This window comes from Salvelinus namaycush, chromosome 33, assembly GCF_016432855.1.
Source record: "Salvelinus namaycush isolate Seneca chromosome 33, SaNama_1.0, whole genome shotgun sequence".
Lineage (NCBI taxonomy): Eukaryota > Metazoa > Chordata > Actinopteri > Salmoniformes > Salmonidae > Salvelinus > Salvelinus namaycush.
This window is the reverse complement of record NC_052339.1, coordinates 14957373-14982741: the sequence shown is the minus strand read 5'-3', so window position 1 is coordinate 14982741 and position 25369 is coordinate 14957373. Positions and strand designations below refer to the sequence as shown.

The window sequence follows — 25369 nt, the reverse complement described above, 5'->3', positions numbered from 1 at the left end:
AGAGCTCCAGCAGGTTCCACAAGTGGCTCCCGGCATTACACCTAAAGCGGACATTGCCATCGGCTGCACATTAACAGAAATCCCATGCAGCCTTGTTTACGAGTTCTAACACTGGAATGAGAGATGTCATCTACACCTCTATTAGGATGATAGAAACCCTCATTATTTAGTTTGATCATTTTTCTATTTGAGCGGCATTCTCTCTGTATAGCCTACACTTTCTCGTTCTGACTAATTAACAGAGTGGGACGGGTGTGGCTTTGTGACAATGGTCAAGAGCAGCTGCTCACTGATTTGACGGCTTCAATGAAGTTCTACCTCCGACACAGCCAAAACATCCGTCATGCGGGTGTCTGCTATTGCTGGTTAACGCTGGATCTGATTGAATCCAGGCCTACATTGAGTCCCAACTTTCACCTTGTTAATATTTAGCAACAGTGCTAAGAACCAGACAGCGCAAACAGCCAATGTCCCTGGAATCTGGCGGTAGAGAGGGACAGGAGAGCAAACAACAGTGGATAAAAGACTGGAACTATTAAAATATCAACAGCCAGTGTGAGACAGACTTTCTGTACAGAGACAAACGGAGACTTATTGAGAGATTATAGTGAGACATTTGAGAAATGATGCTGGTGGTGTGTGTGACTGTTGTCCTGGGACTTCTCTCAGTGGGCGGCTCCCAGGTGGCCCCATCAACCTCTGCGGATCTCCTGAGTTCACTAGAGCAGCGCAGCCTCAATCAGACTCTGGGTAACTCTGTGGCTGAGAGTTCAGAGCGTCCTTCTTGGTAGTTAATCCCTGTTGGTAACCAGAACAATCCACTTGACATCACCCAGTTCCATGATTTAAGAGGAACATGCTTCAGGATAATCTCTAACTTGACTCGCAAGCTTCACTGCTTGAACCCCTAATAATAATTAATGCCAAAAACAACAATGGGGTTTCTTGTAGCTTCTGTTACAGGATTTTGTTTTTTAAGTTTCTAAATACCAGGGTCAACGGCATCATCGCATTTCGCTTTCCATGATGGGCATATGGACACATGGCAACGTCCGCTCACTGTTTTGCTGCACCCTAAAATAAAGCTTTGGTGATTAAGATTTGTTTCAAGGCGGTCTCAACTCTGTCCTCTGTTGGTCCACATGGGCCAGCTCAGGAGAACCACTTCCAACGATATCATCTCTCACTCTCTCTCTCTCTCTCTCTCTCTCTCTCTCTCTCTCTCTCTCTCTCTCTCTCTCTCTCTCTCTCTCTCTCTCTCTCTCTCTCTCTCTCTCTCTCTCTCTCTCTCTCTCTCTCTCTCTCTCTCTCTCTCTCTCTCTCTCTCTCTCTCTCTCTCTCTCTCTCTCTCTCTCTCTCTCTCTCTCTGTCCTGCTCTCTTTTTCTGTATCTCTCTCTGTCTCTGCCGTTTCTGCATTTTCTGTGCCGTTGATCAGGGAATGGATGGATGGAGGGGGAGGGAGAGAGTAGAAGGGAAACTTGTGCAGTGGGGACACTGTCTACTAGGATTGTCTATCCTCCTCGCTTCTCCTCACCTCTCCTCTCTTCTCCTCTCCTCACCTCTCCTCACCTCTCCTCTCTTCTCCTCACCTCTCCTCTCTTCTCCTCAGCTCTCCTCACCTCTCCTCTCTTCACCTCACCTCTCTTCTCCTCACCTCACCTCTCTTCTCCTCACCTCTATTCTCCTCTCTTCTCCTCAACTCTCTTCTCCTCACTTCTCTTCTCCTCACCTCTCCTCTCTTCTCCTCACCTCTCCTCTCCTCTCTTCTCCTCACCTCTCTTCTCCTCACCTCTCTTCTCCTCACCTCTCTTCTCTTCTCCTCTCCTCTCTTCTCCTCACCTCTCTTCTCCTCACCTCTCTTCTCCTCACCTCTCTTCTCCTCTCCTCTCTTCTCCTCACCTCTCTTCTCCTCTCCTCTCTTCTCCTCACCTCTCTTCTCCTCTCCTCTCTTCTCCTCACCTCTCTTATCCCCACCTGTCCTCTCCTGTATTCTCCTCACCTCTCCTCTCCTCTCTTCTACTCACCTCTCCTCTTCTCTCTTCTCCTCACCTCTCTTCTCCTCACCTCTCTTCTCCTCACCTCTCTTCTCTTCTCCTCTCCTCTCTTCTCCTCACCTCTCTTCTCCTCACCTCTCTTCTCCTCACCTCTCTTCTCCTCTCCTCTCTTCTCCTCACCTCTCTTCTCCTCTCCTCTCTTCTCCTCACCTCTCTTCTCCTCTCCTCTCTTCTCCTCACCTCTCTTATCCCCACCTGTCCTCTCCTGTATTCTCCTCACCTCTCCTCTCCTCTCTTCTACTCACCTCTCCTCTTCTCTCTTCTCCTCTCCTCTCTTCTCTTCTGCTCTCCATCAGGGAAATAGATTGGAGTAGACATCTCGCGCTCTTCATTTGCATAGCAATATGCCCCAATTTCCCAAGTGATTCTTAAACCATTGGACTCTCTCTTCTCGTTCTCTCTCTCTATCATTATTTATCTCATTCACCCTCATTATATTCTTGCAAAAAATATTTTCTGTGATTGTTAGCATTTTGCTCACATTTTCATTTTGGTGCTAAACCATAACAGTCATTTACATAACAAAATACAGCTGGAATCATTTTTTACATGGCCTATTATAGCACTGTGAGACACTACCCACTGGGCACAGACGTCAATTCGACTTCTATTCCACTTTGGTTCAAAATAATTTCATTGAAATGCAGTAGAAACAATGTTGATTCAACCAGAGTGTGCCCAGTGGGTACTATATATTATTTTTATACTGGCATCTCATTTATTTGCTGTATACACAAATCCAGACCCAGTCATTTGTGTGTTTGTCTATAGCAGCATACTTATTGAGAGAACACATCTGGCCCGGAGTGGACTGTTACTGGATCTGTTTTTCATGGTACACATTCCTCTGTAGATAAGTGCTTCAAGTCAATGAGAACAGAATGAATAAACTATTGTCCTTTTGTCCATGCCGGGTGCTTCGGAAAGAGTGAGAGTGAGGGGTGAGTGAGAGGAAGAGGGAGGAAGAGAGAGGGAGACGGTAGGAGGAAGATATGGCGGGAGAGAGAGAGAGCGATAGACAGGGAGAGAAGAGAGGGGGGAGACAAAACGAGGAAGAGAGAGGGAGACGGTAGGAGGGAGAGAGGGGGAGAGATAGAGAGAGCGGAAAGAGAGAGCGGAAAGAGAGAGACTAATTGATAATGTGGCTTTCCGACTGTTCTCTATTCATTCTGGGTTTTCTGGTTCCTGTCCTCCTCTGTCCCAGTTAGTGAATGAATCTGCGTCCCAAATGGCATCATATTCCCTATGTAGTGCACTATATAGGGAATAGGGTGTCATTTGGGACGTACACTCTGACTGGGACACGGCTGGTTGCCACTGGAGCCTTCTGGGGTCAGAGTTCAACCCAGCGTAAAATCACCGGCTTACCCGCATAATTACAAAGGGGACCAGTGCTTCCCATGCTCTCACAGAGGGAAGACACTCCAGTTCATTTTGATCTGTCTGTGTGTGTGTGTGTGTGTGTGTGTGTGTGTGTGTGTGTGTGTGTGTGTGTGTGTGTGTGTGTGTGTGTGTGTGTGTGTGTGTGTGTGTGTGTGTGTGTGTGTGTGTGTGTGTTAGTGGTTCCCATCAGTGGTAGTGGTTGTTTTTACTGCATCATCCTTTCATTTGGGGAATCAATGGTGGATCACACACACTCTCTCAGACCCTGCTCTGATCCTGCCGACCCTGCTTTGACCCTACTCTGACCCTGCTCGCCTCTCACACACATATCACTCATCTCTTTCTGTGTGTGCATATTTAGCGATTGTGGCTTTCTCGGGTGTATAGTAAAACTCCAAGAAAAGTTTCAGCATAAATTGCGCTGCAGATTATAATTCACACATCCTGTCCATTTGAAGTATGATGGTGCATTTACTCATAGGGATTCTATGTGTGCGAAAGGCAGATGTCACCCTTAGTGCTCTGATCTGATCTCACACTACACATGTCTCACAACTCTCTCTCTCTCTCTCTCTCTCTCTCTCTCTCTCTCTCTCTCTCTCTCTCTCTCTCTCTCTCTCTCTCTAGGTAATGATCTGTTCCTAGTGGCAGTCCATGAGCTGGGCCATGCCCTTGGTTTGGAACACTCCAACGATCCCACAGCCATCATGGCCCCCTTCTACCAGTACATGGACACAGAGAACTTCAAGCTGCCCCACGACGACCTCCAGGGCATCCAGAAGATCTACGGTAGTCTAGCCTTCCTCTCGTTTAATACAACCATCTGCTTATATCATCAGTGTGCTGCCGGAGGGAGGGAGGGAGTGGCAGACCTGGGTACACCATCAAACCTCTCCTCGTCCTTCCTTCTTTTACTGTTCTTCCTCCTCCTCCACCCTTTCATTGTCATTTTGGTCTTCAAGGGAAGTGGGCAGGACTCTTATAAAGCGGATGGGTCTTAACCTTTCCCCTCTTCCTCCTCCTAAAATCAGGGTTGTATTGGAGAGAAGTGTGTGGGTGTGCGTAACAACATGAGAGTTTGCCGTCGTAAGGGATAGCATCGAGCGCAGATTCTATTTATGTTTATGGTGTGTGTGGTTCATCTCTCCATCGTTCTCGCTATCATTATATAATTGCAAAGTGCTTTGCCCCCACTAATCCAGGGTCTATTTCAAGAGATTTAATTCAGTCAATGAATACAATCCCTGTGGTGCTCCCAGGAAGCAGCTGATCAGTTCACTGTACTGACTGACTGGCATGATGATGATGATGATGATGATACCTAGTGGAGTAGCACTGTAATCTGCTGATCCTATGGGCCTACAATCCCTGGGGATGATTGCCTAAGGTCATGTGTTCGTCCATGTATTCATTTGTTGGTTAGTTTGTCCGTTCATTCATTCATTTGTTTTTTGTTCATTCAGTCATTCACTCACTCACTAATGAATTTATTCGCCCTCTCTTTCTCTATTTCCTAATGCTGTCACCTCTGTGTAATAGTCCTGTCACTGTTGTTGGCCCCAGCCTTGTTATCCGGCTGCATGATTGGCACCGGTCCTGTCCAAATGGGATTAATAATCATTTAATAACCCACAGCTATGGACAGACATCCATTATAGAATTTCAGCTGTTTATTTATATAAGCTAAATAAGTACACCAACACTGAACCCAAGCCGCTTAACATTCAATAATACTACTGAACTAATAATGTCAAAGAATCACAGTCAGTTCATTTAATAAGAACAAAGTTAGAAATGAGTCTGTTTGGATAGCAGGGCTAAGTCCCAAATGACACCCTATTCCCTGTAAAGTGCACTTCTTTTGACCAGAGCCATATGCACTATATCGGGAATAGGGTGTAATTTGTGATGCAGGCTAGGTCTCGTCTCCTGTTAATGGCTGTAGTCTAGCTAGGTTAACATTGGACTGTAATTGACGTGTTAATGATGACAGCGTGTCACGCTGTGTTCCTCTGTTCTTTATTACCAATCTAAATGACTATTACATTTGCTAAGCCAATTACACCACCTCTCTGTAACAGGTAGTTAGAGAGGATTGAAGTGGAGTGTTCTGGTGGAACCCTGCGACACAAAGCTCCCAGGAGATTGACTTATGCGTGTCTGTGTCTGTCGGCTATTGCGTTAGGACCAAAAGTTTCAGATACCCTTAGGTCCGCATCTCAAATGGCAACCTATTCCCTCGACAGTGCACTACTACTTTATAGAGCCCTATGGACATAACGTAGAGAATAGGCTGCCATTTGGGACTCATTATGAAAGTACAATGCTACTACTACTTTATAGAGCCCTATGGACATAACGTAGAGAATAGGCTGCCATTTGGGACTCATTATGAAAGTACAATGCTGTGTGGACCCCACCCCACCTTCTAGCTCTGAGTCTACTGATGGCTACGTTATTGAGGGAAAATGTACTTTCTTTACCTGTGATATGTGGTTGTCCCACCTAGTTATCTGAAGATGAATGTACTGTAAGTTGTTCTGGGTAAGAGCATCTGCTAAATGACTCAAATGTACTGTAGTCTTTTGATTGTTTTTGTTAATTTGTTTGTTTGTTTAGTAATATTGTTGATGTTGTTTTCATTCAGGTCCACCAGATAAGGTACCCCAGCCGACCAAGCCTTTACCAACAGCCCCCCCACACCGCTCACAACCCCCCTCGGACCCTCGCAAGCCTGACAGGCAGACGCGACCCCCCAGGATACCTACGGGGGACAAGCCCAGCCAGCCCAATGCCAAGCCTAACATCTGTGATGGAGGCTTCAACACCCTGGCCATTCTGAGACGAGAGATGTTCGTGTTCAAGGTAGGAAGTCACTGTGTTTAACCATCCACTACTTCAACTACATTCAAAAGAACTACCTGAGTGGCAATTACCTTAGGGCATGAGAGAGTTTGTAACAACAACAAGAAAAACAACAACATCATGACGGCATACAACAAACACACCACATATGACCAACACAGCAACTTCACAGCAAGATAGCACAACATCAACATGTCATGTTCCTGGGTGTGTGTGTGCATGCATACTTGTGTGTCTATCCAGCTCAAAGGACCAGGGCCCGGTTGCATAAAACACCTTCAGTTAATTTTCCCCTTATATTTTCACTTAAAGTTTCCTTAACTTTAAGTCAGTTGCACAAAACATTTTAATGGGAATTTCCCCCTTAAATTAAGTGAAAAATTGAAGTGTGCCCATGAGGTCCCTTAACGGTTTCATTCCGTATGGATATCAATTTAAACAGCATTTGTGGAGATTAATGTTGCTTTTATCTGCTCTGGTTACAAAAGAAAAATGTCTTAGGTAAACAATGGAAGGTGCACAATTCATGGCTATAAAGCTAGCTGGCTAGTTAGCTATAGCTACTCTGTAAGCTAGCTTGACGTACTACAAAGTAATATAATGTAAGTTGAGAAAAAAGTAACCACAAGAAACGTGGTTTATTATCTTCTGAAGAAATATGGTTATCCTATCTTGATTGTAGAAGTTATTTTTTGTTATCTTACAAAATGAAAGCAACCTTTTTGACTAGTTGTTTAGTAAGGCCGTCTCCGTGGTAACAGATACTTGTTCTGCCATACATGCCTTCAAACTACCGTAAAACCCCTTAAGTTTGCCCTTACCTAGGGAAATATTTGAGGGGCTCTATGCAATGCCCTTAAACCATTCCCTTAGGTAAGGTACGATTATTCCTTAACCCTTAAGGGAAACACTCTGTGGATCAGCCGCACACAAGGGTACTTTTAGGGTACAGTATTGTTCCCGGTGGTACAAAAATATAAAAATACACATAACATATCTTCAGAGGCACACGTTTCTCACCTGGTTCCTTTTAGCATACATGTGCTGATAATCTATTATAATGGTACATTTTTGTACTTAATATTTTGAATATGAAGCTACAATCATCACACACTCTCAAAAACCATTCCCATTATTATAATATTTCCCAGCATGCTCTATTTCAGGTTGATTTTATTTTATTTATTTTTTTCAATATGTGTGTTTTTGTATGCACATTAATTTTTTTTTTTTTTTTTTTTTTTTTTTTTTTGGGGTGGATCAGCTTAATATTGCGGAAAGAATGTTGCTTCCAATGTAATTGTCTGCATCATTTCCAATCCCCCATATTTTTTTGGGTAAATATATATATCCATACACGCATGCATACATATATACATATATACATACACATACCTATATAGACATACATACTTTTTTAAAGAATATACCTTTATTATTATTCCCCGCAACCCTACCACCGCTCCCCCAATTGGAGTAAACTAATAAACACTTCTGCTTTTACCTTCAATTTATACATCTTATACCTATTTTACAGACACAGACTACTTTATAATAGTTCTCTCTTGTTTGTTCTTAGTCCTTCCTCTATTTCTGTTGTCCATCCAATTTTATTTCCACTTGTAACTGTGCTATTTCACAAAAGCTCCGCACCTATACACATTTCACAGATCCCGTATGCCCTACATTGTTTATCTTGTTATTAGTCCCACCCTTCAGTTCTACTCAACCCTTCCCATCTATCTTCCAACATCATCCATTTCGGATTTTTATTTGCCATATATTTTTCAACTGTGCTGTGATGCTTCACAAAAGATTTGAACCTTCCTATTCTCATAGCTTCTACAGATTGTAAATTAAAAATAAACATTTTTGCTAAAATAATTATTATATTATTGATTGATTGACTATGGCTTTTCAAATCCCCCAGTATTGCTATCTGTAGCGTTAGTTCTAGGCAAATGTTGCAATTCTTCAGCCATTCCTGGACCTGTGACCAAAAACGAGCTACATATGGACAATACCAAAATAAATGGTCTAATGACTCTGCCTCCTCACAGCAGAATCTACAGAGCTGGGAAGATTGTATACCCCATATATATAACATTCTATTAGTTGCAAGAATTTTGTACAATAATTTAAATTGAAAAATTCGAAGTTTTGAATCCGGCGTTGTTTTGCGTATCAATTCATAAACCATGTGCCATGGAATGGGTACATCGAACATCTCTTCCCAACTATTTTGCAATTTATATGGCACAGCTGTCAGTTTTTTGGTCCTTAAATGAAATTGGTATATGTTTTTATTTATCACACTTTTCTTTAACCATTTATGTTCTTTAATACAGGGCCGACATACAAGTTCCTTACTTTTTTCCCCTTCTACTTGCCTCTTCCATTTTTGTGGTAATGCTGCAATTAATTGGTTGTAATTTTGGGTAGAGCAGACATTTCCATATGTCTGTGTGAGCTGCATGTGTGACATAACTCCACTAGTCCTATTTATGATATCATTCACAAAAATTATACCTTTTTTAAACATTTCTTCGATAAATACAGTTTTTTTATCAATTACTATATTTGAATTTAACCACAATATTTGTTGTACTATTTGTTCCGTCCTTTCAGGTGGATTAAACTGAAATTGCAACCAACTTTCTAAGGCTTGTTTAAAAAAATAAGGATATTTTGGAGATTATTTCCTTTTCAAACAACCGAAAGTGAGCAGGTGTAATCTGAATAAAGGGAAAAAGGCCCTTCTTGAACATAGGATGAGACATTCGTACCAATTTACTAGAGAACCAGTTTGGATTTAAGTATAACTTTTGTATGACTGATGCCTTTAGTGAGAGGTCTAATGCTTTAATATTTAATAATTTCTGCCCTCCGAATTCATATTCGTTATATAAATAGGCCCTTTTAATTTTATCTGGCTTGCCGTTCCAAATAAAATGGAATATTTTTTGTTCATATAATTTAAAAAGCAGGTCACTAGGTGTAGGCAAAACCATAAGCAAATAGGTAAACTGTGATATGACTAAAGAGTTAATCAGGGTGATTTTTCCACAAATAGACAAGTATTTTCCTTTCCATGGTAGCAAGATCTTATCTATTTTTGCTAACTTTCTATAAAAATTTATTGGAGTGAGATCATTTCTTTATTTTGGGATTTTTATACCGAGTATATCCACATCTCCGTCAGACCATTTAATTGGTAAACTACATGGCAATATAAAATGTGTATTCTTTAGTGATCCAATACGTAATATGGTACATTTATCATAATTTGGTTTTAATCCAGAGAGGATAGCAAAGGTATCTAGATCCTCTATGAGGCCGTGGAGAGACTCTAGTTGTGGTTTTAAAAGAAAACATGAATCATCAGCGTACAATGACACCTTAGTTTTTAAGCCACGGATTTCTAATCCATTAATATTAATGTTTGATCTAATTTTAACAGCTAACATTTCGATGGCAATAATAAATAGATATGCCGATAGTGGACAACCTTGTTTTACTCCTCTAGATAGTTTAAAACTTTCTGAGATGTAGCCATTATTTACTATTTTACACCTAGGGTTACTATACATAATTTTAACCCATTTTATAAGAGATTCCCCAAAATTGAAATATTCTAGGCATTTATATATAAACTCCAGTCGTACTTTATCAAAAGCCTTTTCAAAATCAGCTATGAAAACCAGACCTGGTGTCCCCGATATTTCATAGTGTTCTATTGTTTCCAGTACTTGCCTTATATTATCTCCAATGTATCGTCCATGTAAAAAACCTGTCTGATTAGGATGAATAATATCTGACAAAACTTTTTTTATTCTATGCGCCAAGCATTTTGCTAGGATTTTTGCATCACAACACTGAAGTGTAAGAGGTCTCCAATTTTTTAATTGGACTGGATCTTTATATATACCACTTGGGTCCTGTTTCAGTAATAACGATATCAGACCTTCTTGTTGCGTGTCTGATAATCTACCATTTATATAGGAGTGGTTAAAACAAGCTAATAATGGTCCTTTGAGTATATCAAAAAAAGTTTTGTATACTTCCACTGGTATGCCATCCAGCCCTGGAGTTTTCCCATCCTTAAAGGCCCCAATTGCATCAAGCAGTTCCTCCTCTGTAATTTGGCCTTCACATGAGTCTTTCTGTACAGATGTTAATTTTACATTATTAATAGGAAAAAAATCCATACAATTAGTTTCAGTTAGTGGAGATGGAGGAGCCTGAAACGAAAACATATTCTTAAAGTACTTTACTTCCTCTTTCAAAATATCATTTGGTGAATCATGCGTGACTCCATCATTTGTAACAAGTTTTAATACATTTTTTTTGGTAGCATTTCTATATTGAAGATTGAAAAAGAATTTGGTGCATTTTTCCCCATATTCCATCCAGTTCGCTTTATTTTTATAATGTATTACACTGGATCTTTCTTGAATAAGTTCCTCCATTTCTTTTTGTTTTTCCTCTAACTTATTCTGTGCCTCTATGGTACTGTTTTTATTGCTATCTAACTGTACTGTTAGTCCTTCAATTTCCTTTGTTAATATGGACTCTTTTGATCTAAATTGCTTTTGTTTTATAGATGAGTACTGAATTGCATGGCCTCTAAAGGCACACTTAAAAGTGTCCCATACAATAAGGGGATCTGCTGTACCTATGTTATGTCTGAAAAAGTCAGTTATAAAATCTTCTGTCCTAGTTCTAAACAATTTATCATCTAGTAGACTTTGATTAAATTTCCAATATCCTCGCCCACGTGGAAATTCTGTAAGAGAAATATATATGCCAATTATGTGATGATCCGACCGCATTCTGTCCCCTATCAACACTTTTTTAACTTTTGGTGCCAGAGAGAATGGTATAAGAAAGTAGTCAAGACGACTAGCTTGATTCAGCCTCCGCCATGTATATCTCACTAAATCAGGGTATTTAAGTCTCCATATATCCACTAATTCCAATATATCCATGACATTCATGATTTCCTTAAGTGCCTGAGGGTGATAGTTTGTAGTGTGATTTCCTTTCCGGTCTATAGAGGTATTTAAGACCGTATTAAAATCTCCCACTATAATAATAGAGTCTAGTGTTGCTTGTAGAGTTGATAAATTCTTATATATATTTTCAAAGAAGCTTGGATCATCATTATTCGGACCGTATAGGTTAACAAGCCATATTTGTTTATTGTCCAATAACATATTTAAAATAATCCATCTACCTTGAGGATCTGTTTGGACAATTTGCACATTTGGATCAAAATTATTGTTAATTAAAACCATCACCCCTTTTGAATTTCTTTGCCCATGGGAGAAATATATTTTTCCCCCCCAGTTCTTTTTCCACAAAACTTCATCTAAAACTGTTGAATGGGTTTCCTGTAAACAATAGATATTATAATCCTTCTCTTTTAGCCAGGTAAATACTGATCGTCTTTTCTTATTATCTGCTAAGCCATTACAATTGTAACTGGCTATACTTATTTCACCACTTACCATAATGAGACACACCTTTCATTCTTTTAATCAGAATATATTTTTGTAAACGTACTATTAAAAAGTAACATAATGATTGAGTGTCTATATAGTTGTACCATGATATTTGCATTTCTACTAAGTAAACCTCCAATTGGTCCCTACTATTCCACCCGCTAAAAGGCCTCATCTCGAGATGGCTTGTCATCCCAATGCCCGGTAGACCACCCTCGACCCCCTGTATCCCATAGCCCTGAACCGACTGGGATCCATTCTTTGAAAAGAGCATACAGTGCCATTTACCGAATTGAAGAAGATCAATTACCATATGCATTTCCATTGCCCTCACCTCGATTTGTATTATATATATCTGTGGATCATCCTCTATTGTCCCTAACATCTTTTACTTCTTCCTTCGCAACAGTTGTGGGATACACACATACACCCACACACACTCAGCCCTTACCCCCACACAACCATAAGCTCACTTTCTCAACAATTGCACCATCCCAGAGCCCAACTCAAGATGGGTCATGATTTACAAATGCACTTGCAGTTGCAGCTGCATGAGAAGGCCTGCAAGACCGCACAAAAAATTAGCAAAAATTGAGAGATTTATTTACCATTGTCATATCCTAGATAATGGAGGTCAAATGTACACCTTATTCCTGAAACACCCACAATACGGCCACCCGTCATGACCATGTCCCCACGCATCTCCATGCAGTCCGACTTTGATTTTGTGCCGCCAGGGCCACAATAATATACCCCCTCTCTGAATGTCCGAGTGTGACCCCCTCCCCATGGGTTACTGCAGCTAGTGTTGCCAGCACTGCCACTGCCTGGGTGGGGGCACCCCACCGGAATCCCCACCGGCTAGGTACAAGGTCGTCAAGGTTCTCATTAGCAGCTTTGAGAATTTCCTTGTATATTATGCTCTCCCTTATTGGGGCTTTGGCTTTGCAGGACCAACCCTGCCAAGCAGGCTCAGAATCTTGAGGGGGCAGTGCTGCTCTTGGTCTCTGACCTCATTTTAGCTGCATACAGACCGCTTACAGCGGGCACATAAAACAGTTAGGGACTTCTCCTTAGTATCTGGGTCATTCAGGTGGGTGTCTAGGGTATAGTGCCATGGACCGTACCATTAAAATAGGATAATAAATAATTAGATATAATTTATAAAAAAATAAATAAAAAATGTAGTTCTCCATGATAGGACAATAAATAAATAAGACGTATAATTCATTATAAAAGTATATCCATCATCTGAACAACATTGAAAGCCCTCTCATACCCGGCTCACAGCAATACATTGGCTCTGGGATATGCAACCATTTCATTACTCACTCACTCAACTTTCCAAACATAACAAATAAAATAAAAAATAAACACAAACCATACCATCCACACATACTGTGTCTTCTGTTTACTTAGTTTTTATCTTCACTATGTTGAATTAGTGCTTGTGTGTTCAATTAGTTATATGTGAAGATTTATAGAAAAGCTATATTTTTTATTGTATTGTTACAATCAGTAACCGGGCTTGAATTGTGTTTATTTCCCTCGTCTATGAGAACTTTGTAATTTTTAAAATAACCATGGAGTAGTCTTTGTGTCTCTGAACAACTGGTTATCAATATATAGTTTATCAACGACGAGAGCTACTCGTTTCGCTTTTAATCTATTTTCTTTGAAAATTGGATACAGAACTTTGCGCCGTTCTGCAATTTCCTTCGGAAACTGATCATTCATGCCAATTTTGGTCCCAGCAAGTCTTTTACCCAGGCTTTTAACCATTATTTTATCTTTAAATGAAGCAAATTTGGCAACGATTGGGCGTTCGTACCTCTGCCCTCTCTGTCCGAAGCGGTGAACGCGTTCAAGTTGGATTTTGTCGATAACTTCGCGTGGAATCTGAAGCGCTGTAAGGAGGAACTCTCTAACTATAGATTCAGGAACTTCTCCTTCTTTTTCTTGGATACCTGTAAGTACCAAATTCTCTCTCATGGATCTAGTTTGTATGTCTAGTAAGGTTTCCTTCAGAACGGTGTTCTCCTTTTTAATTCCATTCATTTCGGTTTCAATCTTATTGACTGTCCCTTTTAGCGCGTGTGTTTGCTTCTCCAATGTCGCAGCTTTTTCATCACTCATCTCTAGGCTTGCCTTCAACTCTTTTATATCCTTACTAACTAATTCAAGTATACCCAGTTTGTCATTTATTGATTTTAACAGATCGGTTTCGACCTTTACCATTCCGGGTGGTGAGAATATTAAATCATCAGTGTCTGTAGAAGAGTCACGTTTTCGTTTTGTAATCGGTTCCCCTGTCTTACTCTCCGTCATGTTTGGTTGTTGCCTGTTTTCGTAATATTTGTCGATAAATGTCTCTAGTTTTAGGATTTGTTTTGTGTTATTGTCCAGATTGAAGGTTATCACTCACCAGATTAAGTAGTGCTAATATTTTAGTCTAATTTAGCAGATATTTCGAATATTATGTTTTATCTTGAGGTGCTCTACATAAATCCCTTCAGTCCGCCATTACCCTTACGTTACCTTTACGTCATACGTCACTCTCTCTCGTCCTCTCGTTGAGAAAACTTTATGCACATTAATTGATTGATTGATCTTAAGCTACATAAAGATAAATTACATACATAACAAAACGAATCTGTTAGTAGTTGGATTTAATGCATCCGTTATTGAGATGGTTGTTTCCATTTAGATGGTTTAGGTTGTCTCATTTATCCATTTTCCTTACCTTGGCAGTCATTCTGAATGCAGGTTACAGGTGAATAGAAGTTTAAAAAAAAATTGATATCCTAACTCTGGCTGGATTCCAATAAGAACTACATATTACTTTGCAAGCAGCATAATGTGACTTGCCCAGACACCCTGGGAAATATTCAAATAAGGTTTTACACCCTACAGTGTTAAAACAACACCTAAAACCCATTAAGACATACATTTTTGCCCCTTAAAAAGAAAAAAGGCAACAACCAAAAAAGGGAAACGTTTACCTTTTCCAAATGTATGCTTCTGTGGACTACATATAATGAGGTACTATCTCATCCCGTAAGGTACACTATTGGCTCTTTTAAGGTACGAACTGCAAGGGTACAATTATATACCTATAACTAAAGGTACAAACGACTACCTTACAGGATACCACTACAGTGACAAGCGTTTGTACCCCTTTAAGAACAAATATAAACCTTTATTTTGGAGAGTGTGCTTTCAGTTAGTCAGATCTCAGAGTCGAACTAATGGAAAGGCTCTGTGTGGGAGGGCTTCATATATGTGCCTAATATGTACTAATGTAGCAGATAAATGAAGCACTCTGGGTAGTGGGTATACCCGTAGTTATATATAGCTACAGAGTAGTCAGTGGTTTCTGTTGGTCAGGAGATTTCAAGCGTTATCATCATTGAAACTCAAGGGGACATGTGTACTGCACTGTAGCTCATGTAATTAGCACTTTAACATCTCTAAAATGTAACTCTCTTCCACATTCATTTTCTTAAGAGGAATTTAACAGACTGCACTGTATGATAGTCTACATATAGCACTTTATAGTGATTATGTAAGTGACTGAGTGACTCACACATTCTAAATGTGAGGTCTGTACGCTATGGCAGGGATGCGTTCCAAATGGCACCCTATTTCCTATATAGTGCACTACCTCTGACAAGAGCCCTGGTCAAAAGTAGTGCCGTAAATAGGAAGTAGGGTGCCATTTGGGACGCAAGCCCAGGACTTGTTTTAATATCTATTAGCTTACATAGAAATAACATCTAGTCCAGATGGAATATGGTGTTCTCTTCCCAAACAAACCCCACAGTAGTAAACTCATCTCAGTTCACCCAGAACAAAAATGGTGCATAATTTGGTTTATGTTTATGTTTCGTGGTCTGTCCACGAGAGATTATCCAGTAACAAACCCCACAGTAGCTTTCTGTCCAGTAACAAACCCCACAGTAGCTTTCTGTCAAGAGTCAGTGTGCAGCAGGTAGGACGGAGTCAGGCGCAGAACACAGAACTGAGTAAAAACGTACTTTACTTGGAAAATCAAACAAATTCCATACAGTTAAAAATATTCCAGCTCGACACAAACGAGCAACTACTTAACAAAGAACAAACACACACAAAAACCATTTGGGAACCAGAGGGTTAAATAGGGAATAAATTATAACGTAATGGAAACCAGGTGTGTACAATCAAGACAAAACAAATGGAAAAAGAAACGTAGATCGGTGGCGGCTAGAAAGCCGGTGACCGATTGTTCGGCCGAACGCCGCCCGAACAAGGAGAGGCACCAACTTTGGCGGAAGTCGTGACACTTTCTGTCCAGTAACAAGCCCCACAGTAGCTTTCTGTCCAGTAACAAGCCCCACAGTAGCTTTCTGTCCAGTAACAAACCCCACAGTAGCTTTCTGTCCAGTAACAAACCCCACAGTAGCTTTCTGTCCAGTAACAAGCCCCACAGTAGCTTTCTGTCCAGTAACAAGCCCCACAGTAGCTTTCTGTCCAGTAACAAACCCCACAGTAGCTTTCTGTCCAGTAACAAACCCCACAGTAGCTTTCTGTCCAGTAACAAGCCCCACAGTAGCTTTCTGTCCAGTAACAAGCCCCACAGTAGCTTTCTGTCCAGTAACAAGCCCCACAGTAGCTTTCTGTCCAGTAACAAGCCCCACAGTAGCTTTCTGTCCAGTAACAAACCCCACAGTAGCTTTCTGTCCAGTAACAAGCCCCACAGTATCTTTCTGTCCAGTAACAAGCCCCACAGTAGCTTTCTGTCCAGTAACAAGCCCCACAGTAGCTTTCTGTCCAGTAACAAACCCCACAGTAGCTTTCTGTCCAGTAACAAACCCCACAGTAGCTTTCTGTCCAGTAACAAACCCCACAGTAGCTTTCTGTCCAGTAACAAACCCCACAGTAGCTTTCTGTCCAGTAACAAGCCCCACAGTAGCTTTCTGTCCAGTAACAAGCCCCACAGTAGCTTTCTGTCCAGTAACAAGCCCCACAGTAGCTTTCTGTCCAGTAACAAACCCCACAGTAGCTTTCTGTCCAGTTTAACACAGAGTCGGGATGTGTCAATGCTTATGTATCCTCATCCAGAGACTCAGAGTCTCCGAGTACAAGGCCCTGGCAGCTCACAGTCAGCTAATGCACGCCCGCACACACATATACATATGCACACACACAGGAGAAAAGGGGAAAGCCCTCCAGGCAACACAAAGATCAGCTATGTTCTCCACCAAAGAGAAAGAGAAAGAGAGAGAGCGGCTGTTCTTTTGTGTGTATTTTTCAGGGGTTATAAATAGCTAGTATTCATTGGTTAAGTAGGCTAAGACACGTGGAACTCACTGGGGAAATACCCCTCTCATAGAATATTGCCAAACACACTTACACTGTGGTTTGGTTTATTTAATTTGAACAGTGATTCTACTTGTGTCTTACATTGCTTGGAATTCTCACTCGGCTTTCCAAAAAACAGTAACAGCCATTGCAGATTTGACTCTTCTCCTGTCTCAGTCCACTGTACTTAATCATGGAGACAAGACAAAAGGACACATGTATAATATTTGTGTGTAGGAAAAACCTTCAGGCCAACAGTCTCAGTGACCTGTGTCTCCATGGAAATGTCTGCCTAAGAACCCCCCTCACATGGTTTCTCCCACCTCTCCCCTGGCAAAAGTTGGTGTGGAACGACCCGGCCTTGGTGATAGTCAGTAGTGGAGAGAGACATGAGATTTCAAGACAGAGCTAAGAAAGCTAGATAGTACGTCAAATAGTGGCCCATAGGGCTCTTGACAAAAGTAGTGCACTATATAGGGAATAGGGTGCTATTAGGATGTACACAAAGGAACACAGGAAGTCTCAGTCTGATCGTTTATGAGTTTGGCACCTCAGCTCGGGGATGGATGGATAGATTTCCACAATAACGACTCTGTGGATATGAATCAAAACACTGGCCAACTACTCATGATTCAGACCATGGATAGAGGTCATATTTAACTCGCAGATCAAAGAGAGCATTGGCCCGTTTTATTTTCTGGTTTGGTTTAGTGGTATTTCAACTCCAGAAAGAGTTGATTTCAAGGGCTATTGTTTTTTTGTTTTGTTTTTAAGCTGTCAATGAGCATATTTAACGACGCTAAAATGAAAATAAATGACATTCCCTGTTCTAACCATCATCATTATCCCTCTCGTGAAGAGACAACACAAAATCACCTATTATGCAACTTCCTTTATGTATATGAATTGTGTTTCTAAGTAGTTTTTTATACTATGCGTTTGAGCTCATTGTAATTATAGTGTGTGGTTTGAATCCGGTTTTCAAGAGAAGCTCTCAGCTTGTCCATCATTTGCAACAAAAGCACAATGCATGTTTTCTCCCAAATCCAAATGTGCTCCGCATGGTCAAGACACATCTAAGCTAGGTATTATGAGAGAGAGAGAGGGTGTGGGGGATTCTATTAGCATCACTTAACCAGCAGCAGGGGAGATGAAGAGGAAGTTAGTGCTACTCTCTGACTGGCTCACAGCTACTCAGAGCCAATCACAATCCCTCCCACACACATCAGACAGGAAGCAGGACGCTGAGAGTATGGATGTTCTGTTCAGGGTAACTGAGGTTGTCATGGAGGAGACTGACTGGTCAAGAGTGGATGAATAACAACAGAGGGAGAGAGGGAGGGAGGTTGGGAGGGAGGGAGGGATACGTAAGTAGATAAAATACATGATGTGTAGAGATAAGCAGTTTCCTGAACAAATAAGTCCTCTAATTGAATTGCAATTTGGAAGGATGTTTATTACTCATACTTAGGGCTGTACTCTGCAATGTACATGAATTGGCTCCAGTAACAAGTAGAGTTGGAATCTTCATTAGTCTGTGTCTGTGGTATTTCCTCTGAAGCAGGTCTGTGTGCAGAGTGACAGTCTGTCTGGTTGATGGGTTACTGAGGAGGGAGGGAGGGAGTACGAGCGAGCTTTGGCTATTTTGGCTCACCTCGTCCTCCAGTTGATTGTGTTGGAAGACACGTTGTCACTACCTGCCAAGTCATTAAAGATGAAATCTCCTCAGCCCTGAAAGACTGAAACACAGGTGGTCCCATAATGGGAAATAGGACTAGAGAGGATGGTGTGGTAGACCTACAATCGTTTCAGCTGTAAGTTATATGAAACCATGAAGGAATATCATACACTTCCATCAAACATCAAGAGATCCTTGAGGGAGTATCTCTCATCATAACTACAGTTGCAGTCTCAAACTCTGGGGCCTCTTCAGTACCCCCCTGCCTATCTGATGTACCACAGTGATGTATAACGGAGACTTTCTGCATTTAGAAGGAGTTACCTTTCCTCCTCTCCGCTCTGCTTTCAACAGGAAGAGGAGGGAACGGGTGAAAGGAAAGCACATGCTGTTCAGTAGCTTTCCAGAGTCCTTGACGGAGCTCAGAGCCATACAGCCAAGTCTGGATTTACAGTTATTATGGCCCTGCCGTCTTCAGTGGTGGAGAGGAGGGGTTGAAGAGGGTCGGCAAGGTTTCAGAGAGAACAGTAAACTGTACAGACATGACATGTTGCGTCCAGCAATCACCACCACATGATACCGTACATGCCCCAAAAAATTGCACACTTCCTTATGCTACCCCTTGGCTCCCACCCACCTCCTCCTACCCCCTCCTCTCCCGTGCCCCTGCGTACAGGGATTGAGGGACACAGTCTCATGCGAGAGCCCGATTTAGACCAGAGCAGCAGAGAGACACTTCCTTCCTGTCCTGAATGTGTGAACAGATTTAGTGCTGGACTGGCTGGTCACACTAGGATGCAGTGGCAGAGCAGGAAGACCCATCTGATTCATCCCTCTATCCCTCCACCTTTCAATCTCTTTTTTTACTGTTACTACACCTTTTGTTTTGTAAATGGGGGTTGTTTCTCTTGTTCTCTCTCTTTCTCGCCTCCCACCCTCTTTTCCCTCCTTCCCTCCTTCTCTGCCCTCTCCTCACTGCTCCTCACTGCTTCCCCTCCTCTCTCCTCTTCAGTTGGGCTTGAAGAGAAGAGCGGGCGTCACTTAACTAAGTGTCTTTCACTCATCCATCCCCACCCATCTTTCTCCATTCTTCCCTTCCTCCTTGTCTTAACTAGAGTAATGTGCTTGTCTCTACTGCCTGACTTCCCCTCTCTGAGGCGGTAGGTAGCCTAGCATTTAAGAACGTTGGGCCAGTAACCGACAAGTCGCTGGTTTGAATCCCCGAGCCGACTAGGCGAAAAATCTGCCGTTGTGCCCTTAAGCAAGGCTCTTAACCCTAATTGCTCCTGTAAGTCGCTCTGGATCAGAGCTTCTGTTAGATGTGCGTTGATGTACGGGGTCTACTAGGAAGTGGGTAACAAAGTGTGTGTATTATCTGTGCTTATCCCTCTGAGGCGAACCCAGGACCTGGCTTCTTTCATCTCCACTCCTTTCTCCCCACTGTCCTTTCACCTTAACACACACGCACATCAGATCAACCCCAATTGGCTTGTTTAGCCTCAGCTGACCTCATTGTTGACCTCTGTCATGTTCAGTCTCTCAGGGATGCCCGTATGCTGCTTTATGGCTGTTCTGTGGCTAGGTGCTCTTACTTACAGCACTTTTAATGCAGATCATTTATAGATGTCAGTTGTTGACTTATAGCCCTACATGCATACCTGCAGTGATATTTGCACTACATTGAAGAACTTCTGTGAACTCAAACATTCAGTGTTAAGAGTTTTTTTATTTTGTTGTTGTCCTGTTTTACAGCTGTACCACTGTCTAAATGCATCATCAGTATTGCAAGGTAGCACTGTGAGTCTGTTTGTCTGCATTTCTTCTCCATAATCTTCTGTTACAGAGGTTATAGTAGTTATTTTGATTAGTTTGGACATTTGGGTAATTCCAAGTGCCAGCAGAAATTGCCTACATCTCAGGTTGGCTCACTGTCCATATTTTCAGAGCAGGAGAAAGAGGGAGATTGGAACATTTTGTCTTCTACAGAGTCGAAAGGAATCAAATAGCTCCGATTTCACAGTTTGATCTGTTTTCAATTACCGGGCTGAGTCCCATACTGAAGAAAACGCTGAACAATTGAAATCAATCAGGGCTTAGTGTAGAGTGTAGGGGCCATGGGACACTGTGTGTGTGTGTGTGTGTGTGTGTGTGTGTGTGTGTGTGTGTGTGTGTGTGTGTGTGTGTGTGTGTGTGTGTGTGTGTGTGTGTGTGTGTGTGTGTGTGTGTGTGTGTGAAAGTGTGTGTACATGTCCTCCACACACACACACACACACACACACACACACACACACACACACACACACACACACACACACACACACACACACACACACACACACACACACACACACACACACACACACACACACACAGAGAGTTTGATAAATGGGCTGTGCAGGTTTTAATGTGAATAAGGCGTGGTGTTGTGATGATGCCAGTGATGAGGTATCTCTATCCTTCTCTCTTTCCCCCTCACTCCCCTCATCCTCTCTTTCTCTCTCTCCCTCTTTCGCCCCTGTCTTTCTCTCACTGTCTCTCTTTACCCTCTCTCTCTACCCCCCCCCCCCTTTCTCTGTCTCTCTCTCTTTCTCGCTCTCTCTGTCTCTACTTCTCCGAGGGCAGGTCACTGTGTGTTTGGCCTCTGTGGAAGGCTAGAGCGGCCATTCCGTGCCAAGGGTGTGGTGTCTTACTGAGCCATAATGTCTTTCTCAGCTGGGCCTGTGAGCTCTTTCCTCTGAGTTTTGGCCCAACTCTCTTATCTTCAGGTTACATCCAGCATCAAAAAGACAGGCACACCTTAAACTTGGCTACGTGCATTTTTCCTTTAGATTGTTTTATTTTTCCTCAAGTTTCTTAAAAAAACTGAGCCATTTGACCTGAATAGTTTAGCATGTTTACAGTACAGGTTACATACTAATAAGCCTAATGGATGTTGATGCAGAGTAATGGAATCATCTCTCGGTCATTAAGCTTCACAGCTGTTAAACTAACTAGCTGGGTTTTGATTTCCAACAACACATTTTAGCTTGTGTTGAAATGTTGGTATGCCAGTGTGTTAATGACCCTTTCTCTCTCCTCTCCTCTCTCTCCCTCCCTTTTCTCCTCTTCTCTCCTCTCAGGATCACTGGTTTTGGAGGGTACGGGACAACGCAGTGATGCCGGGGTACCCCATGCTCATCAATGTCTTCTGGAGAGGACTGCCCCCCAAGATAGACGCTGTCTACGAGAACAGCGAGGGGAAATTTGTCTTCTTCAAAGGTAAGGATGCCCACAGATGTATTATACATGATCTATATCAGGGATGGGTAACTGGCGGCCCGCGGGTCGCATGGCCCCCCTTTTGTAGTTTTTTTGGGGGGGGCTCATTCTTACTTACTGTTAAGAGATAGAATAATAGTACACAAAGTGCAATTTCGAAATTTGATTGTGTATCAGCAGTTACTCAATTAGGCCATGTCAGCTAATTTTGGGGGGTTTGGTAAGTTAGTCTAGCGGCCAGCTATCTAAACTTGTAGTAAGCATGGTCGAATTACTGACCAGGGTGTGGACCATTGATCATCAGTTATCATATTAAAAGCTGCACGTATTTGCCTCCAACCTACAGTATAGCAACATGTGAAGAATTGCAGGAAATTAGCTGTAAAACTACACATTTTTCTCTTTTCCCCAGACCAATGTTGCCCATCCCTGATCTGCATAATCAGATAAATCCTGGACCAAAAAGCATTTTCAATAGGATACAGTAGGATGGGTCTTGCTCCTTATTCTTGGTTATGTGCGTGTGTATGCGTACGTGTGTGCGTGGAGTGACGTTGCTGTAGTAGAAGGATTAACCAGAGGCTTATCTCTCTAGACTACGTGACTATAGACCCTGTACTTACTGTAACCCAGGCAATTTGCCTCTTAATCTCAGACAGTCAAAAGCAGTTTGTCCTTTGAAAATGTGTGTGTGCGTGTGCTTTCATGCATTGTCTCTTCCATAATCAGTCTATTTGAATGTATGACCTCACTAGCCCCACTGCAGCACAGATTAGTCTCTTCTCTGAACGTGTTTACATCATATAAACCTATAGCAGAAGAAGGGGATGTCTCAATATATACATTTACTGAAAGAGACAGCAAATAAACAAACAAACAGACTTGTATACTCCCATGAGAGAGGAAGGGAGGGATGTGGGGAAGAGAGGAGACGGGTGTAAATCTGGGTCTGTCTTGATAATAACTACAAATCACAGATGGCTCGCAAACACATTTCTATTTTTCACAGTTCCTCGAAAAACAGACTAGTTGTCCCCTGTGTCCCCGAGAGCTCCTGAAATCCCTTTTTTCTTTTTTTTTCTTTTCTGGTTGTAGCTTTGAGATTTCCATGAAATAAGAGGGTTTATTACTATGTCCTGTAAAAAAAAAAAAACTGTGAGCTTTCAAACAGAAGAAAGTGACTCTATAGGTAACAATGTAGGCAACGCATATTCATGTAGGTGTCTGTGGAGATAAATGTTTATTAATTGACTTTGAATGCCTTATAAGGCAAAGCTTATAAAGACGTTCTGACGTTGTTTGCAACAGACTCATGCAGACTCAAATGGCACCTCATTTCCTATTTAGGACATTAATTTTGACCAGGGAATATATATTTAGAATTTTTATATTTAACCTTTATTTAACTAGGCAAGTCAGTAAAGAATACATTCTTATTTACAATGACGGCCTACCCCAGCTGGGCCAATTGTGCGCCGCCCTATGGGACTCCCAATCACGGCCAGATGTGATACAGCCTGGAATCGAACCAGGGACTGTAGTGCCATCTCTTGCACTGAGAGACAGTGCCTTAGACCACTGCGCCACTCGGGAGTCCTAATTTAGAGAAAAGGGTGCCATTTGTGACGCGGACTCCCTGTTTTTAAAGCTGTGTTATACAAACACTGAACCGGCATGTAAATTAGACCCTCATTTGAATAAATATGCATCGCTCATAACAACCTTGTTTCTTAGCTGTCTGCCTTTAGGACTAGGGGTGTATATGTTTGGTGAAATCTGCTCATAAAGAAAGTCATTGACTCAATAATGTCCACTCATACCCTGCTGACCTTTAAATGGGAGCAATGCGATAAGATAGAAAGTTATAGTATCAAAGTGCACTGACTATAAGGTTGCGTCCCAATTGCCACCCTATTCCCTATATACTGCACTACTTTTGAACAGAGCTCTATGGGTTTTTGTGAAGTGTAGTCCACTATAAAGGGAATAGGGTTCCTTTTGGGACTTAGACTAAATGTAGAAGAGCTACCAGAATAACTGCATCAACCCGTTAATTCGGTAGCACTGCATCCATGGTCTTTCTGATTAGCCCGACAGAAACACACACGCACACACACACACACAATGGGTATATCAATGCTTGGTTCTAAGAGAGAATTATGCATCTATACGATCTACCACTCGGGGTAGAGAGAGAGACAATTTAGCTACGTATACTGCCAATCAATGATTTATTTAGCTTGGCCTTGATTATATTTCATTTTTTATACAGAGAAAGCTAGTGTGTGTGTGTGTGTGTGTGTGTGTGTGTGTGTGTGCGTGCGTGCGTGCGTGCGTGCGTGCGTGCGTGCGTGCGTGCGTGCGTGCGTGCGTGCGTGCGTGCGTGCGTGCGTGCGTGTGTGTATGTGTGTGTTTGATCTGTTTTCAATTACTGGTCTGAGTCCCATACAGAAGAAAATGTTGAACAATTGAAGTCAATCAGGGCTTAGGGTAGAGTGGAGGGGCCATGGGACCCTGTGTGTGTGTGTGTGTGTGTGTGTGTGTGTGGGTGGGTCTTTACGTAATGTGTGTGTGTGTATGTGTGTGTTTACGTAATGTGTGTGTGTGATCTACACACATATACATGTGTGTGTACAATACACTCTGTGTGGTCCATGTGGAGGAGGAAGGAGCCTGTTGTTCTTGGCACCTTGCCCAGACTCAATGATCACCATCCCCTGTACAACACTGTACAACACTGTTTAGACATTGTTAGGAGATAGCAGGAGATTAGCAGTGTTCACTGCGGGAGGAACATCTGAGCTAACATTAAATACTGACAGTTAAAGTTAAAAGATGTAGTCAGTCTAGTCTGAATCATTATTTACTCCCCAAATATCTCACCCTGGTGAGTTCTGAGAAGCCCCTTATGTCCAATATCCTTCACACCCGTCTTAACACACACACACACACACCCCAATGCCCCCTGACCCAGTTTACCCAGACGTCCTTAGTGCCTGTGCCAGGGGGAGGGGCTTGGCAGGGCTGGAGTAACCGTGGTAACCATGCGCCTGCTATGTATGGAGCATGATAATAAAACAGGTGTAATGACAGGCATTTCCTGTCACATGGCCCTGTCACGAGAGCTAGGCTATACTCCTGCGACCTTCCCACCCCTTCCTCTTCCCCTAAAAACATCTCCCTCCTTCACACATCCCTATGTCCCACCCTCACTCCCTCTCCCTTCTTCCCTTCTTCCCTCCCTTCCTCCCACCACAATCACAGTTGCCCTTTTCTTCCATAGACA

At 42.1% G+C, this 25369-nt stretch overlaps 1 protein-coding gene across 1 annotated transcript in view; it reads left to right on the top strand.

Annotated features, from left to right (window-relative positions):
* The window catches only part of LOC120028086 (matrix metalloproteinase-16-like), a 73343-nt gene that overhangs the window by 39751 nt on the left and 8223 nt on the right, over positions 1 to 25369 (top strand). Inside the window, exons 5-7 of the mRNA XM_038973247.1 lie at positions 4066 to 4227; positions 6086 to 6303; positions 21945 to 22083. Of these exons, the coding sequence (XP_038829175.1) occupies positions 4066 to 4227; positions 6086 to 6303; positions 21945 to 22083 (519 nt within the window). The remainder of the gene's footprint in view (positions 1 to 4065; positions 4228 to 6085; positions 6304 to 21944; positions 22084 to 25369) is intronic.